This window comes from Mandrillus leucophaeus, unplaced genomic scaffold (assembly GCF_000951045.1).
Source record: "Mandrillus leucophaeus isolate KB7577 unplaced genomic scaffold, Mleu.le_1.0 Scaffold757, whole genome shotgun sequence".
Classification (NCBI taxonomy): Eukaryota; Metazoa; Chordata; class Mammalia; order Primates; family Cercopithecidae; genus Mandrillus; species Mandrillus leucophaeus.
The window spans coordinates 721,309-738,055 of record NW_012108219.1 but is presented as its reverse complement, the minus strand read 5'-3'; the positions used below and the strand labels follow the sequence as shown (position 1 = coordinate 738,055).

Here is a 16,747-nt window from a genome sequence, read left to right as displayed (position 1 = left end):
AGGTAACATCCTAGGCTTCTAGGGGGAGCTGAGTTTGGCCAGCTGTATCTCTTTCACAGCTTTGTGATCTCCCAGAACACTGGCTTCAAATCCTGTTGTACCAGGCCTTGTGGTTGTAGCAGATGTAGACGAAAAAGTTGCACACTGCAGTGATCCTGGCCTGAGAAGACAGTGAGATGTGGTAGTGGCTCTCAAAGTCACAAAGCCAGATGTGGTGGTGGTGGCAGGTATGGGCCAAATTGCTCAAGACATATATATTGGCACTGCCACAACTGACCACAGTTACCCTCACTATAGGCAGCTTCTGCAAAGCCACAGTCTTGATGATGAGTGTGTTGTCCCCCACAGAGGCCTACACCAGTGGCAAGAGATTCTGCACTGTGAAGTCCAGGCAGGGCCCATGTCCCCCCACTACACCCTTTGCAGCAAGGAAAAGGTCTTGTCCAGGGTAGGTAATTTCTTCCAGGCTTGGAACTCTTCCAGTAGTGTCACATCCACCTCCTTGTCCAAGGGGAGGGCATGTCTCACAGTGGGGCACAAGGTCAAGGAGAAGGCACTGCTGGTGCTCCTATGTTGGCAGTGGGCCTTGCGGGGCCCACCCTTAATGGGGCTCAGCAGGTGCAGGTGGAGCTTGCAGTTGGGAGAGGCTGGTGTGGACGTGATGACCAGTGTCTTCACGCTGTCATCTCTGCCTGCAACATGGCTATCTTTCCCCAGGCCTCCTCATTCAGCTGTGTTTCTGACACTGCCTACTGCATGTTGGCTTCCCACACCATCTTGTGGGCTTTCTCAAACAGGCTGGCCATCAGCTCCCCCAGCTCCTGCACTAGGAACAGCTGCTCACAGTCTTCGTCCTTCAGCTGCAACTTCTTGTGGGCTTTGTGCCGCTTCTCCTTCAGGAGCTCAGAGCCCATCTTGTGAATTCCTATGGAGATCCTGTAGGAATGAATACCTGCCAAAAGCATTAAAAAGCTTCCACCAGGTTCGTAAGGTTGAACAGGATCCTTTACAACTCCTAGATTTTGAGACTTCTGCTTTAATATGCTCATTTCCTTTCACATATACGTACCTTTAAATAAAACACTTAAAACAATGTTTGACATATTAAGCACTCAATAAATGTTACTTACTGTCATTATTGTTTTCATCACTTTCCCCAATTTGTTGTAAAGGGCAGAGATATCATACATTTCTTTGAACCTACACAGCACCTAGCTAATCAAGTAACTTTCACATAGCAGATACAAAACAAGTATCTTTAATAAAATGTTTTCTTTAGCATAGAATTTACTGTCATTTCAAATAAAGCTGTAAATTGTTACAGAAATTTCACAGTGCTAATTTTTCAAAGAAAATTCAATTCATTCAGTTTCTAGAAGGATTCTGAATAAGCTTCCACATGCAGATAGAAAAAACTTTGGGTTAGCCTAAATATAAGAATAAGAATAAAATTCCTTATATATGAAATAAAATAAAGCTGTAGAGAGGAATTTATTCCATTCAACTATAAATTTTCAATGAAAATGTATTACAAATCTTAAAAAAGATAAACATAAACAACTAGGATTATTATGACATGTTTAAAAGAACTATATCATCTGGCCCCAGAAGTAAAAACACACATATATAATTAAAGGTACCTGAATGAAGTAAAGGAGAAAGCCATGGGGAAATCTATGAGAAGAGCATTGCAAGACAAAGGAACTGTAAGGACAAAGGCACTGAGGCAGAAACGTGTTTATAGAACACAGAGGAGGAACGTAGTATGTCTGAAATGGAGTAAGCAGTTTTTATGCTGCACTATAACAAGACATTACACCAGCTTCTGTTAAATCACCCATGTAGGTATTGCGAAAATATCTGGAAACAAAGCATGTTCAGGTACGTCCAGGCAAGCCTATCCACCATAAGTTAGTCTGAAAATTGATCAGAATTTATCACTGGGGAAAAAACATGGACATGATTCTCAGCAGAACGCCAATAGTATGCCCAAGCTCAGCTGGCCAGAGCTGAGTTCTTGACGAGGAAAGACAAACCCAATTAGGACCGACTCCAACACCTCAGTGAAACTGCTAGGCTGAGTCTTCACTCACAACTTACACTGGGCATGTGTGTTGTATGAAAGAAAATGGGGGATGCTGTGGGCTAACCAAGAAAAGCAGCAGCAGTGCCCCAAGCTCTTCCCCCAGCGAGGTCAAGTGCCTGCCTCAGCTGCCTATGGAGCTCCTTCCTTTTATTGTCCTGACAAACAAAAAAAAAATCTCTAACAAAATGAAATGTGAACAAGTCTAAGCTTTTCTCTTCTCCTTTTATAAAAATTTGGATTACCACGACAGGGGCCTGTGAGCTCTCCGAAAGACCCATCTCAATCCCCCATATTGGGCAAAGACTTCCCTCTCTAAAGATAAAGTAACAGAGAAACATCACATGCAGTAGGTTCAAAGGAAAGTGACAAATCAAAGGGTTGAAATTCTCTTTATAAAAGAGAGGTAATGGAAGACAATTCTTGTTTATAGTTTAAATAAGACTCAAGGTAACACTGTATCTATTCATTTATTCAAAAAATATTGCTGAGTGATAAGTGCTAGGGAGACAATACTGAACAACACATACATCATCCTATTTCTCATTCTAGTGAGAAGGGCAGAAAATAAACAAGTGAATAACATATGAAACAGAACCTATGAAAATACTACGATGCAGAAACCAAGGTGCTGTAATAAAGACAAATGGGTGGCCTTTCTTGAGATGCTATGGTCGGGAAAGGCCACATTGAGAAGGCGATGTCAGTGATAGTACTAATGGTAATAAGGATGAAAATAATACCAGCAGCCAAAATTTACCTAGCACTTACAATGCATCAGGAAATTATTATATGCTTTTTAGGGGTTATTTCATTTGGATTCATATATAATATTACAGTACTATTTTATGGCCATTTAATAAATTTTTTAATGGTTATGTAATTTTTCCAAAGTCATTCAGAAGAATTTTAAGCTAGAGCTGGGATCTAAACTATCAATTTGAGTCTACACCTCCCTTTCCTAATGATTTTGTACATAAAGCCAAGAGCCGAATCAGGAACACAATCCCATTCATAATTACCACAGAAAGAATAAAATATCTAGAAATACACTTAACAAGGGAGATGAAAGATCTCTACAATAAGAATCTATAAAAACACTGCTCAGATAAATCGAGATGACACAAACAAATGGAAAAACATTCCGTGCTCATGGACAGGAAGAAAATATCATCGAAATGGCCATACTACCCAAAGTGGTTTACAGATTCAATACTATTCCTATTAAACTACCAATGACATTCTTCACAGAGCTAGAAAAAATTATTTTAAAATCCATATGGAACAAAACAAGATAACAAATAGCCAAGGTAATCCTAGGCAAAATGAACAAAATTGGAAGCACCACATTGCCCTACTTCAGACTATATTACAGGGCTACAGTAAACAAAACAGCATCATACTGGTACAAAACCAGACATGTCAACCAACAGAACAGAACAGAGAGCCCAGAAATAATGCTGAACACCTTCAACCATCTAATCTTCAACAAAGCTGACAAAAACACACAAATGGTGCCGGAATAACTGGCTCACAATATGCAAAAGATTGAAACTGGACTCCTTCCTTACACCACATACAAAAATCAACACAAGATGGGTTAAAGAGTTAAATGTAAAACCCAGATCTATAAAAATCCTGGAAGAAAACCTAGAAAATACCATTCTGGGCATAGGAATTGGTAAAGATTTCATGACAAAGACACCAAAAGCAATTGCAACAAAAGCAAATATTGACAAATGCTATCTAATTAAACAAAGAGCTTCTGCACAGCAAAAGAAATTATCAACAGTATATACAGATGACCTACAAAATAAGAGAAAATATTTGTAAACTATGCACTGGGAAAAAGTTTAATATCCAGAATCTATAAGGAACTTAAACAAATTTACCAGAAAAAAACAACCCCATTAAAAAGTGAGCAAAGGATATGAACAGACACTTTTCAAAGAAGACATACATATGGCCAACAAGCATATGAAATAATACTCAATATCACTAATCATTAGAGAAATTCAAATCACAGCCAAAATGATATACCACGTCATACCAGTCAGAAGTGTTAATATTAAAAATAAGTCAAAAAATAACAGAGGCTACCAAGATTGCAGAGAAGAAAGAATGCTTATACACTGCTGGTAGTGGCATAAATTAAGTTCAACCCTTGTGGAAAGCAGTGTGGCAATTCCTCAAAAAACTAAAACATAACTGCCATTCGACCCAGCAATCCCATCACTGGGCATACACAAAAAGGAACATAAATCATTCTACCATAAAGATACATGCACACATAAGTTTACTGCAGCATTATTCACAATAGCAAAGGATCAACCTAAATGTCCATTGACAATAGACTGGATAATGGAAATGTGGTAGGGATACATCATAGAATACTATGCAGCCATAATAAAGAACATGATCATGTCCTTTGCAGAAACATGAATGAAGCTGGTGGCCAATATTCCTAGCAAACTAATGCAGGAACAATAACAACAAAAAAACAAATACTGCATATCCTCACTTATAAGTAAGAGCTAAATGATGAGAACACATGGACACAAGGAGAAAAACAAGACACACGGGGGCCTACCTCAGGGTGGAGGGTGGGAGGAAGGAGAGAATCGGGAAAAAATAATTATCAGGTACTCTGCTTAGTACCTGGGTGAGAAGAATAATCTGTACAGCAAACCCTCATTACGCAAGTTTACTTATACAACAAACCTGCACTTGTACCACTGAACCTAAAAGTTTTTTTAATGTAAAACTCTTAATAAACATTTAAAAAGGTATGACATTTTCAGTAACTTAAAATTTTTAGTTTCTGTTTCTTTCTTATTTTTTCATCAACATATACAAAAGAAAAACAAAAAACAATTTTTCTGGAATAAAAAATTCACCATTAGGATGAGCGCAGTGACTTACACCTGTAATCCCAGCACTTTGGGAGGCTGAGAAAGGCAGATTGCCCAAGCTCAGGAGTTCAAGACCAGCCTGGGCAACATGGTGAAATCCCATCTTTACTAAAATACAAAAAATTAGTTGGGCATGGTGGCGCACACCTGTAAGTCCCAGCTACTCAGGAGGCTGAGGCACGAGAATCAGTTAAACTGGGAGGCAGAGGCAGCACTGAGCCAAGATCGTGACTGTACTCCAGCCTGGTGACAGAGTAAGACTCTGTCTCCAAAAAAAAAAAAAAAAAGAAAGAAAGAAAAATTTGCAATTAGTCTTGGAATTTATAAACACAACAACGTTTTTTACTTTTGTTAGATTACCATAAATCCAAAGAATAAATGAGTCCAAGATTTATAAAGTATTATTTTGATTACAAAACATTTTCTCAGTGTTAGTACTCCAAGATGGTTAATACTACCCCTGGAGACTTTCCAGAGTATATATTTCATGGATGGAGAAATGAATTTTTCAATTTACAATATAACATAAAAGAACCTGTACTTTAAAATGAGCCCTTAAAATATTGGTAATCAAAATAGCTGTCAAAATGAGCATTCAATTTGTTTATCTCTTTTCTTTTGTATCTTGCAATAGCAGTTCAGTGGAAATAACCACTTCAGTTTCCAAATAAAATAAATTTAGATGATCAGAGCCTAGACAATTTCCATAACACTCTATTATAAATGGAGAAAAGAATATATTTAATTAAGGAAGGTACAAAAATGCATCACAGCAGTCTTTATGTGTGTCTGAACATCTCAAGTTCATCAAAATAATGTTTGTATTCATATCATAAACAGTGAACTATACAATTCATGCGATTTGGAAATTTTGAAACGTGAGACAGAAAAGCAGATGAATGCTTTTTAAACCAAAATGTTGAGGAAATAACTTAAACTATTTCAGTAGGTTTTCTTTTTTTTTTTTTTGAGACAGAGTCTCGCTGTTGTTGCCCAGGCTGGAGTGCAATGGCGTGATCTCAGCTCACCGCAACCTCCGCCTCCCAAGTTCAAGCGATTCTCCTGCCTCAGCCTCCCGAGTAGCTGGCATTACAGGCATGTATCACCATGACCAGCTAATTTTGTATTTTTAGTAGAGGCAAGGTTTCTCAATGTTGGTCAGGCTGGTTTCTAACTCCCGGCCTCAGGTAATCCACCCACCTCGGCCTCCCAAAGTCCTGGGATTACAGGCGTGAGCCATCGCGCCCAGACTTTCAGTAGGTTTAGTATTTTAAATATACAGCCTCTTCAATATTAGAAACTAAGGATGGTTTCTTAACACTTACTTTTCAACAGGCTTTTTCCAAGCTAGATTTATATAATATTCTCATTGTCACTTAATAATATTGCTAAGAATTTTTTAAATAAATATAAACAGTAATATTATATTGATGAATCACTGTGTAAGTTAAACTATTCACAGGGGCATGAGGTGGGCATCAGTTGACCTTAGATTTGGTCATTATACTTGTCCCTAAGTTTCCTGACCTCATTAAAGGACTATCACAGAGCCCCTACCATATGAACTTTCAGCACACAAGAAAATTCACTGATCCTTTGAAACCTCATGCTTTATCAAGCATCAGGATATACTTTCCCCTTTTCCTAGAATGACCTCCATCTGATAATCTCCTACTCATTCCTTAAGACCCTCTACAAATAAAATTTCTATGGAGCTTCAACCCTTTGGGATACAACAGCACTAAAAAAGTGCTTCTATAAGCACATCAAGCATTCTATTATTGGTTTTCTTTACCTGTTTGTCTCTCCCATTAGTGTAGGAGCTCCACAAGAGCCACAACAGTGTTTATAGCTAACATGTCTGCTGAACGAAAAAGGAATAAATGTATTGTCTACCAAGATGAAGTAAAATAATACTCCCATTTCCTTTTTCTCCAGGTATTTTGTATAACACAGTTCAAGATCACATATGCTTTCTTTTGGAAGATGCAAAAGAAATCCTATTTCAAGGCCCAACAATTTTTCACATATGTGACTGTAATCCTTCTATTATACCTGAAAGCGAAATAATCAAAATGAACAACTGAGAAAAAGGACTTTTAAACTTGACTTTATTCAATTCAATCACTCTAGCATGTTAAAAATCTTTCAGGATATTGAAACATCCAATGTATTAGTTATCTTTTCCATTTTTCAAACATCTACCTGAGGCTATACCAATTTGATACACATTAGGTATACTTTATTCAAAATGCTCAGGAACAGAAGTGTTTTGGATTTCAGATTTTTTCAGATTTTGGGATATGTGTATTATATACTTAAGCAATTAGGCACTCCAAATCCAAAAATCCAAAATCCAAAATGCTCCAAACTTCCAAACTTTTTGAGCACTTTGGATTTTGAATGATTAGATTTGGGATGCTTGACCTGTATTTGCAATTGGTTAACCCTACTTTGTGACACTGAGAGTATGTGTCTATTCAGCATTCTTTGCAGATTTTCAACTTAGCAAGACACAGCATTCTAAGTTGAAATCTTGGAGAAAACTTCTGCATTGTCATCTATCATCCAATAATTTTGATGAAAAACTAAATGCCATCTTGATTCATATCCCTTGAGTAACTTGTTTTCTTTCTAATCTTTAAGAATATGCTCCTTAGCACTCTAAAATTTCACAATGATTTTTCTGAGAGGGAGAGAGAAAGACAGTGTGTGCTTTCTCATTCATTGTGCTAAGCATCAAAACAACACATAAGATCAACAAAACAAAGAGCTGGTTTTTTGAAAAGATAAACAAAATCAAACAAACCTTTAGACTAAAAAAAAAAAAAAAGAAGGAAGACTCAAATAAAAGAAAAAGTAGAAATTATATCTGATACAATAGAAATACAAGGAATCATTAAACTGTTACGAAAATGCTAGGAAAAAACAGAAAATCTGAAAAGACCAATAACAAGTAAGAAGATTGAATCAGTTATACAAAGTCTCCTACCAAAGAAAAGCCCAGGACTTGATGGCTTCACTGCTGAATTCCATCAAACATTTAAAGAAGAACTAATAACAATTCTTCTCAAACTATTCCAATATATCAAAGAGAATGGAATGCTTTCAAATTTCAATCTATGAGGCCAACATTATTCTGATAACAAAATCAGACAAGGACATAACAAAAGAAGAAAACTGCAGGTCAGTATCCCTGATGAACTAAGATGCAAAAATCCTCAACAAAATACTAGCAAACCAAATTCAACACAGCACATTAGTAAGATCATTCACTGTGATCAAGTGGGATTCATTCCAGGGATGCAAGGATGGTTTAACATAAGCAAATTAATAAGGATGATACATCACATTAACAGAATGAAGGGCAAAAACCATACGATTATTTCAATAGATGCAGAAAAAGTATTTGACAAATTCAACGTCCTTTCATGATTAAAAAAATAAAACTCAATAAATTAGGTAAACAAGGAATGTACCTCAATTCAAATAGGCCTTTTCAATATCCACAACTGTGATACCTCATTTTCTTTCTTTTTTTTTTTTTTTTTTTTTTGAGATGGAGTCTCACCCTGTTGCCCAGGCTGGAGTGCAATGGCACAATCTCAGCTCACTGCAACTTCCGCCTCCCAGGTTCAAGCAATTCTCCTGCCTCAGCTTCCCAATTAGCTGGGATTACAGGCACCTGCCACCGTGCCGGGCTAACTTTTTTTGTATTTTTAGTAGAGACAGGGTTTCACCATGCTGGCCAGGCTGGTTTCAAACTCCTGACCTCAGGCAATCCACCCGCCTCAGCCTCCCAAAGTGCTAGGATTACAGGCGTGAGGCACTGTGCCTTATCAAGTGATACCTCATTTTCTTGAAATCCTTGTCCCCATTAGTCTTCTATCCACTTTAGCAATCCACTCCCCCAATGACGAGCTTGCCATTATCAGAATCTGCAATCTCTCTGAACTCCTGTTCTCAATATCTGATCCATTCTCTGACCACTACCTTTTTTTTTTTTTAACCTAGTTCATTTGCTCTATAACTCCTTCTACTTCCTCAAACTTTCAAGAATTTTGATCAGGTGAACCCATTAATTTTTCACCATGTATCAGTTTTTGCTAATCTTCACTTATTTCCTTACCATCTCAGATTTGGTAGTCCATTATGATAATCAGTCTCATAAAAACATTTTATCTGTAATTCTGTTTTAAAATCTGAGCCGTTTTCAGTTGCTTAGATGCTGATAAACAAATCACTTCCAGGGAAAATCACCTAACAAGGATGGCTGGTTTCAATTCAAAATGTACTATCTCAAACTCTAGACGGGGATTCCACAATGCCTGTTTCCCTCATGAGTTTGCTTTCTTATTTTCACAGTATTTTTTGTTCAAATTTATACACCATCAAAGCTCCTTTATCTCTCCACTAACAAATCTACGAAGTCTCCCTAGATGTACATACAATCCACCTGTTACAGAGAAGTTACAAAGGCCTATTCCTCAACCCCTCCCGCTAGCTTCTGCATCCCATCCCTCTCTTCCTCAAGGACTTCATTATGATCCACTTCTCTTTCCTGATCATCAACCTCTCCCACTGAACTCAATCATTTAAATTAATATTCAAATGTGTTCTAATATTGTTCCTTTAAAAACAAAATACACACCTCCTTCATCCTACTTCTCAATTCTGAGTTACTGAAATTAGTTGCTCAATCCTTATTGAAAACCACTAGAAAATGAAAATTTGCAAAACTAGATACTCAAAATTTATCCTTAGATCAGGCTGCAGCTCAGACCACAATGATTTGGGCTCAGGCAGATTTATATTTCATAAATGGAGTTTTATCATTATTTTCTAAAGTTCTGTGAAATTTGTTTCCCATAATTACATAAGCATAATCTTTATAATTACATAAACTATAGAGATATTATTGAAGGAATTGTCTTTTTGAATATTCATAAGGGAAATTTCATCTTTGACTCAGCATCAGTAAAGGGTGTGCATCTCTCAGCAAAAGATTTAACATTTTGAACACTCTGAAAATGGAAACTAAATGATTACTTATTATTTTAGGTGACTAGCACCTTTTTGATCATACAGTATGCATTTCTGAGTATTAATCTTATTTCTACCTTTATTAGTTTCCTGCCCTGATTTTCTCTTTCTATTTTCTTGAAATACTTATCTTCTCTTTTCATATTTTGGATACTTTTAAACTCTCCTAAATTATTTAAGAAGCAAGTAGAACAAGGCAATGTACAAATAGAGACTAAAGATAAAAACAGAACTAGAGAGAGGCAAGACCAAGAAAAGTATAGAAGCAGAAAGGGGCAAAAGAGACTGGGGAGAGAGAGGTAGCAGTGTTTGTTGTTATGGTAATAAGTCATTATGTGGATCTGGATCTTAGGAAAGCAGCATAAGAATATATATATATTTAGACAATAGCATATTTTTCTGAAATTCCATTATACTGAATCACTCAAAATTATAGACATCCATGCAGAAATATTTTGCAATATTAATTATAAAAACAACTATAAAAACATTTGATCTTACAAAATTAGAACTTCCCTGTTATTTTCAATTTAGGACTGTGATAACAGTTTTCAGAAATGTTGCTAGCATATTTTTCCCAAATTTAAGCACTACTTTCATTTTTTTTTTTTTTTTGAGACAGAGTCTCACTCTGTTGCGCAAGTTAGAGTGCAGTAGTGCGATCTCAGCTCACTGCAGCCTCAACCTCCTCGGCTTAAGTGATCCTCCCAAATCAGCTTCCAGAGTAGCTGGGACTACATTCATGTGCCACCACACCCAGCTAATTTTTCTTTTTCTTTTTCTTTTTTTTTTTTTTTTATTATACTTTAAGTTCTAGGGTACATGTGCACAACATGCAGGTTTGTTACATATGTATACATGTGCCATGTTGGTGTGCTGCACCCATTAACTCAACATTTACATTAGGTATATCTCCTAATGCTATCCTTCCCCCTCCCCTCCCCACAATAGGACCCAGTATGTGATGATCCCCTTCCTGTGTCCAAGTGATCTCATTGTTCAATTCCCACCTATGAGTGAGAACATGCGGTATTTGGTTTTCTGTTCTTGTGATAGTTTGCTGAGAATGATGGTTTCCCGCTGCATCCATGTCCCTACAAAGGACATGAATTCATCCTTTTTTATGGCTGCATAGTAGGGTAGTGACTAGGTCTCACTATGTTGCCCAGGCTGGTCTCAAACTGCTATGCATAAGTGATCCTCCCACCTTGGCTTCCCAAAGTGTTGGGATTACAGGGATGAGCCACTACACCCTGCGACTATTCTGCTTTGTAAAAATACAATCCTACTCAGTTCCCCAGGGAATCTGGTTTGGTGTCTGAAACAATGAGCTATACCTTACTTTTCTCTTGTTTGCTTTGACTGGTCTATACTGAATCAGAAAAATGAATGAAAATCGCCATACAGCATACACGAAGCCTTGGCTGCTTACCAAGCAAGTTCTAAAAAGAGATGAATATGCAGAACCCACAGAAAATACTATCCAAGAGCCAAGGACAATTCTACGTGACTTATGAATCATTTGACTGGTTACTATGGAAGAAATACTAGGTTCTTTCCATTTGTAGGATTTTTCTGTAAAGCAGATTGCTGGACTATAATTAATACTAGGTACCTTTCAAAAAATGAAAAATGTCAAACACAGATTGGGTACAAATTACTTCATTCCTTTCTTAGGAATGAACACTCTGATAAAGCAGTAGGAGCGCTAACATCTGCCTCAACCCCAGAAAAGTACACTCTCCTTATACCTATCTTTCTCCATCATCACAGGCATCTCCTAGGTAGGATTCTGTGTGTCACTGCAGCCAGAAACCATCACAGAATTGTAATGACTATCATTCAGGTTTCAATTTACACAGTTCATTTGGCTCCTTGTTTAAAAGGTCCTGCCCTATTCCACTATTTGATTTTGTCTACCTACTATGGCTAAGTCAGGGAATTGCCATACATTCAGATAAAGAGAATAAATCAGCTGTATACTTGATTTTTGGTAAAATTTAGATAGCAGTAAGGTAATCACAGGCAACATCAGTGTTCTACTTGTTACTTTATATCAAAAGTTATAAATAAAACACATTAGGATATAAATATCTTCATTTGCACAAATTTTTGCCTTTTTTAATGGTCTCAATTGCAGATTCATTATACAGCACCATCAACTGCAGCCAAACAAATGTGTAAAATTTCACAAAGAAATGTTGGCATAATTTTTTTAGTTTAAGGAGAATTGTTAAACTAAGAGAAATGCACCAAAATGGTTCTACCATCTAACTGGAGATTAAAGCTAATCAAAGCAAAACAGTGCTATGTACTTACAATTAGCAATATTGAACTACACATTTTAAATTTTATTAAGTCGATAGATCTCATGTTAAGTCTTCTTATCAAAATAAAATGATTTGTTTTTTAAAAAATGATGCCAATGTCAAGAATACTGCAATCATGACCAATCAGGAAAATCACAAAAATAAAGAATCTTCTCTTTCTTCTCAGAGTTGTTTTTTATTTCTGTGACCTATTCTAGAGTCTTCAATAGTATCTGAGTCTATTTTACCAGTCACCAATTGACATATTCCAGAAACTATTGTGATTTTAGCCATAAAAACATAGTTATAGTTTCTAAATGGGATGTCTGTTCCTCCTGCTAATACTTTTCTTTTTCAAAAACAGATGGCCTTATTGTACTCTTACTATTAGAAAAGTAATAACCAACTACAACTGCAAGTGCATGGATAGAAAGTGAATGCTCACCAGAAAAACTAGAGATATTTTTTTAATGGGAATGTCCTGAGCCAGACTATTTCAAGGGGGTATGGGGGTGTATATGTGTGTGTGTGTGTGTGTGTTTGTACTTTTTTCCCTCAGTACAAATTTGTTAAATACTTCCCTTCTTAATATCTTATTTTATTTCCATGAAGGTGTGTATAACTCAGTAAGTTCAGTAGCTTCAATATACTACATATGTCAAGAGCTAGTTTTACATTGACTAGTTTCAACTATTATTCTCACATACATAAAGTAACCAAATCAATAGGGGATATCTAAATTCAAACTTGACTATGTACCTTTCTGCCTATTGAAATTACACTCAGCAAAAGTTATCCACTTTCACCGTTATCTTTGCCAATGTCCAAAAGGAATAAACAAGAATATATGCAAACAAAAAAATTCCAAGTTCTAGGAGTTCCCAAACCTAGTTCACCATATACCTATCTTAAATATATTTTTCATTTCTTTAAATCCCTCAGTTAGACTCTCCTTAGCTCCAAGATAAAAATTATATACACTCAGACAAAGTGAATATATCAGTTACATATCTGATTTTTGGTGAAATTTAGATCATAGTAAGGTAATCTTGGGCAACATCAGTGTTCTCTAATAAAACACAATCCTAACTTCATAACTTTCACATCCTATCTACTTAATATCATGGCTTTTAGTTACTGAAATCTAAATGAACATCACCCTTTGCAGGAATCATTGATGTGAGTATGCTCTGTGATGTGATATCCTTAGAAAAAAAATTTAAAAAGCAATAATAACATGGTTTTACTTACGAGAAGTTTTGGAAGCAAGAAGAGTAACTCGGGCACCTCCTAAGAAGTGAAAACCCATTACATTCACCTGATCATCATCTGACTGACTGGCAAAACCTACAAAGAAAAGAGAGAAATCACCTTATGTAACCAGAAGGCAAAATTAACACATTTGAAATAGGAATCTTAGTTGAATGATGCGTGTTTTTGATGTCACTGGTCATGTATAAACTCCACGTATGAACTATAATATATTAACCTTGATTTCCATAGTAGCTTCCAATCAATGAAATTTCTGCCTTACACAAACTCTGGAATCATTTAATTTCATTTATTCTAATGGTTGATTCCAGATATGAGACAGAACATACGCAAGGTGAACCTAGAATATCTTTTCACACCAGATAGCAAGGAAGCTATTACTGAACCAGTAGGGTATTATGAAAAGGACTTGAAAGCCAGCTTAAAGAGACTACTACTGGCCAGAGATAAAAATATTAGGGTATCAAAGAAAATAATAATCGCAATGGAGTAAAACACATCAAATATGTTTAAAGGCATGAGTTCATACAGAGACTTAAAAACAAAATAAAAACAAATGGTCACTATTGATGATCCTACAGAATCAATGCTATTTATTTTAAGCTCTGTTTATTTAAAATATTTTAAAAATTAGTAATAAAGGGAAAGAACCAAGCATTTATCCTGAAAACCCTACTCAAACTGCACCATATAACAGCTACAAAAGGAAAGGTTCTCTCTAGAGAAATATTCCAGCTAAAAAATGAAGAAAGTGTGAAAGAAATAGAATATCTATTTTTCAGCCTGTAGTGAAGTAATGGATCTCAGCATTGAGTATCAATGGCTGTTACCATCACATGCAAAAAAAGACAAACAAATATTACGTGCCCTCTGTCTGCTGAAAGTCTATACTACCATCCATGAAGAACTCTGGCCAAAATAATCAATCTTGACTCTGCCAGCTGTAGATCCAGCTTACCAATTTACAGGCAATGTGACAGACAAAAGAAATATTAGGACAGGCATGGTGGCTCATGCTTGTAATCCCAGCACTTTGGGAGGCTGAGGTGGGCAGATCACGAGGTAAGGAGATCGAGACCATCCTGGTTAACACAGTGAAACCCCGTTTCTACTAAAAATACAAAATATTACTTGGGCGTGGTGGCACGCGCCTATAGTCCCAGCTACTCAGGAGGCTGAGGCAGGAGAATTGCTTGAACCCGGGAGGCGGAGGTTGCAGGGAGCCGAGATCGCACCACTGCACTCCAGCCTGGGCCACAGAGTGAGACTCCATCTCAAAAAAAAGAAAAAAAAAAGGGAAGAAATATTAAACGTCATCACAGGGGTAAAGGATGTCACCAAGATGGTAAAGTAGGGACATCAGTCTTCATCCCCAGCAATAAAAATATATAGAGAGAAAGACAGCTATTCAATAACCAAAATAGCCCTGTGAGAGCTCAAGGGCCTATTTAAGAAGCTGAAGCAAAACAGAACAAATGACTGGTTATATCAGCATACCTAAGATGCCTGCAGATGACTAGTGACAAAGAATAAAGGCAATAGGCTATTGGTGACAGCCATGGAGTGGGAACTTCCATGGTTCCCAGCAGCCTGCTCCACAGAAGACACCAGCATCTTTTGCCACTGAGGTAACCAACAGCCATTTCCACCAGGGAACCCCAGAGAGGAAGGCATGGCTCTATATTCCCTTGCTCAAGAAGTAGTTATTGTTGTACCACCCCAGGACCAAAACCACCACCCCTCCAAACCTTGCATATTCCCCTAACCCCCAGGCCACAGTCACTTCATGAATGTGCATACTTCAGAGACTGGCTCTGTGGCTGCACTATGCCCATCTATGTCTCAGATACCAGAGCTACCACCATAGTGAGCCAGTTCACACCCAAGGTCCTACAGCTAAGGTCTCTCTGCATATTACTATGGTTCAGTGATTATATCACTGTAATGATTACAGTGATAGAGGACATAGAGGACAAGGCCCCATCCTATACCTCAGAGCCAAAGTAACTCTGCACACATCCATGCTCCCATCTCGGGCTCCCCAGCTGTTTCATAAACACTAATGCCTCACATACCATCACCAACACAGCAATGCGGGTTCCTGTGCCCCAGGTACTGGTGCCATTACCACCCAAAATCCCAGAACCGAAGTCCCTTTACACATACCCATGCTTCAGGACTTAGCTCCATGGCATCTCCATAGGTGCCATTCATCAGGCACTGGAAACTGGCCCACAAGCCAGACACAGTGCCAAGAGAGATCCCCTTGGCTAAGATTTCCCTGGTGGGAGAAAAAGAGATTGGGAGTACCCTAGCATACACTGCCATTAAAAATTCCAACAGCCCTCACTATTGCTGAGAACACTCACAGAGTTGGCAACTGAGGATACCTGCAATCTTTACCAATACCAACCACAGCTAAAAGAGCTGCACACAGTTTATGTTGTTATGCCCTTGCCAGGGCCAGAACCTCTACATCTCATACTGCCAGCACCCTTGACCCTCCCATAGAAGGTCTTTCCACACCAAAATCGGCATACAAAGTTGGAAAGAGGAGACTGATCCACCAAATGTGCAGGCATCAAAGTATGGCGACCAGAAACACGAAAAACAAAGGAGATATATCCCTACCAAAAGAATACAATGATTTCCCAGTAGCTGACCCCAGAGAAATGGACATCTACAAGTTAACAAAGAATTCAAAATAACTGTTTTCAGGAAGCTCAACAAACCAGAAAAACAAAACAAAACAAAAAACAGAGAAACAAAACTCAGAAGAATAACAAGTTTTGGAGCTGAAAAAATACAATGAATGAAACGAAAACAGCTAGGCACAGTGGCTCACACCAATAATCCTGGCACTTTGGGAGGCTGAGGCAGGCACATCACTCAGGAGTTCCAGATCAGCCTGTGTAACAAAGTGAAACCTTGTCTCTACAAAAAATAAGAAAATTAGCCAGGTGTGATGGCATGCACCTATAGTCCCAGTTACTTGGGAGGCTGAGATCAGAGGATTGCTTGAGCCCTGGATGTCAAGGCTGCAGTGGGCCGTGATCATGCCACTGAACTCCAGCCTGGATGACAGAGCAAGACCCTGAGAGGGGAGGGGAGGGGAGAGGAGGGGGAGG

General features: G+C 37.7%; 1 protein-coding gene across 1 annotated transcript in view; it reads right to left on the bottom strand.

Annotated features, from left to right (window-relative positions):
* The window catches only part of BBS9 (Bardet-Biedl syndrome 9), a 527,217-nt gene that overhangs the window by 224,919 nt on the left and 285,551 nt on the right, over positions 1-16,747 (bottom strand). Inside the window, exon 16 of the mRNA XM_011966349.1 lies at positions 13,599-13,694. Within this exon, the coding sequence (XP_011821739.1) occupies positions 13,599-13,694 (96 nt within the window). The remainder of the gene's footprint in view (positions 1-13,598; positions 13,695-16,747) is intronic.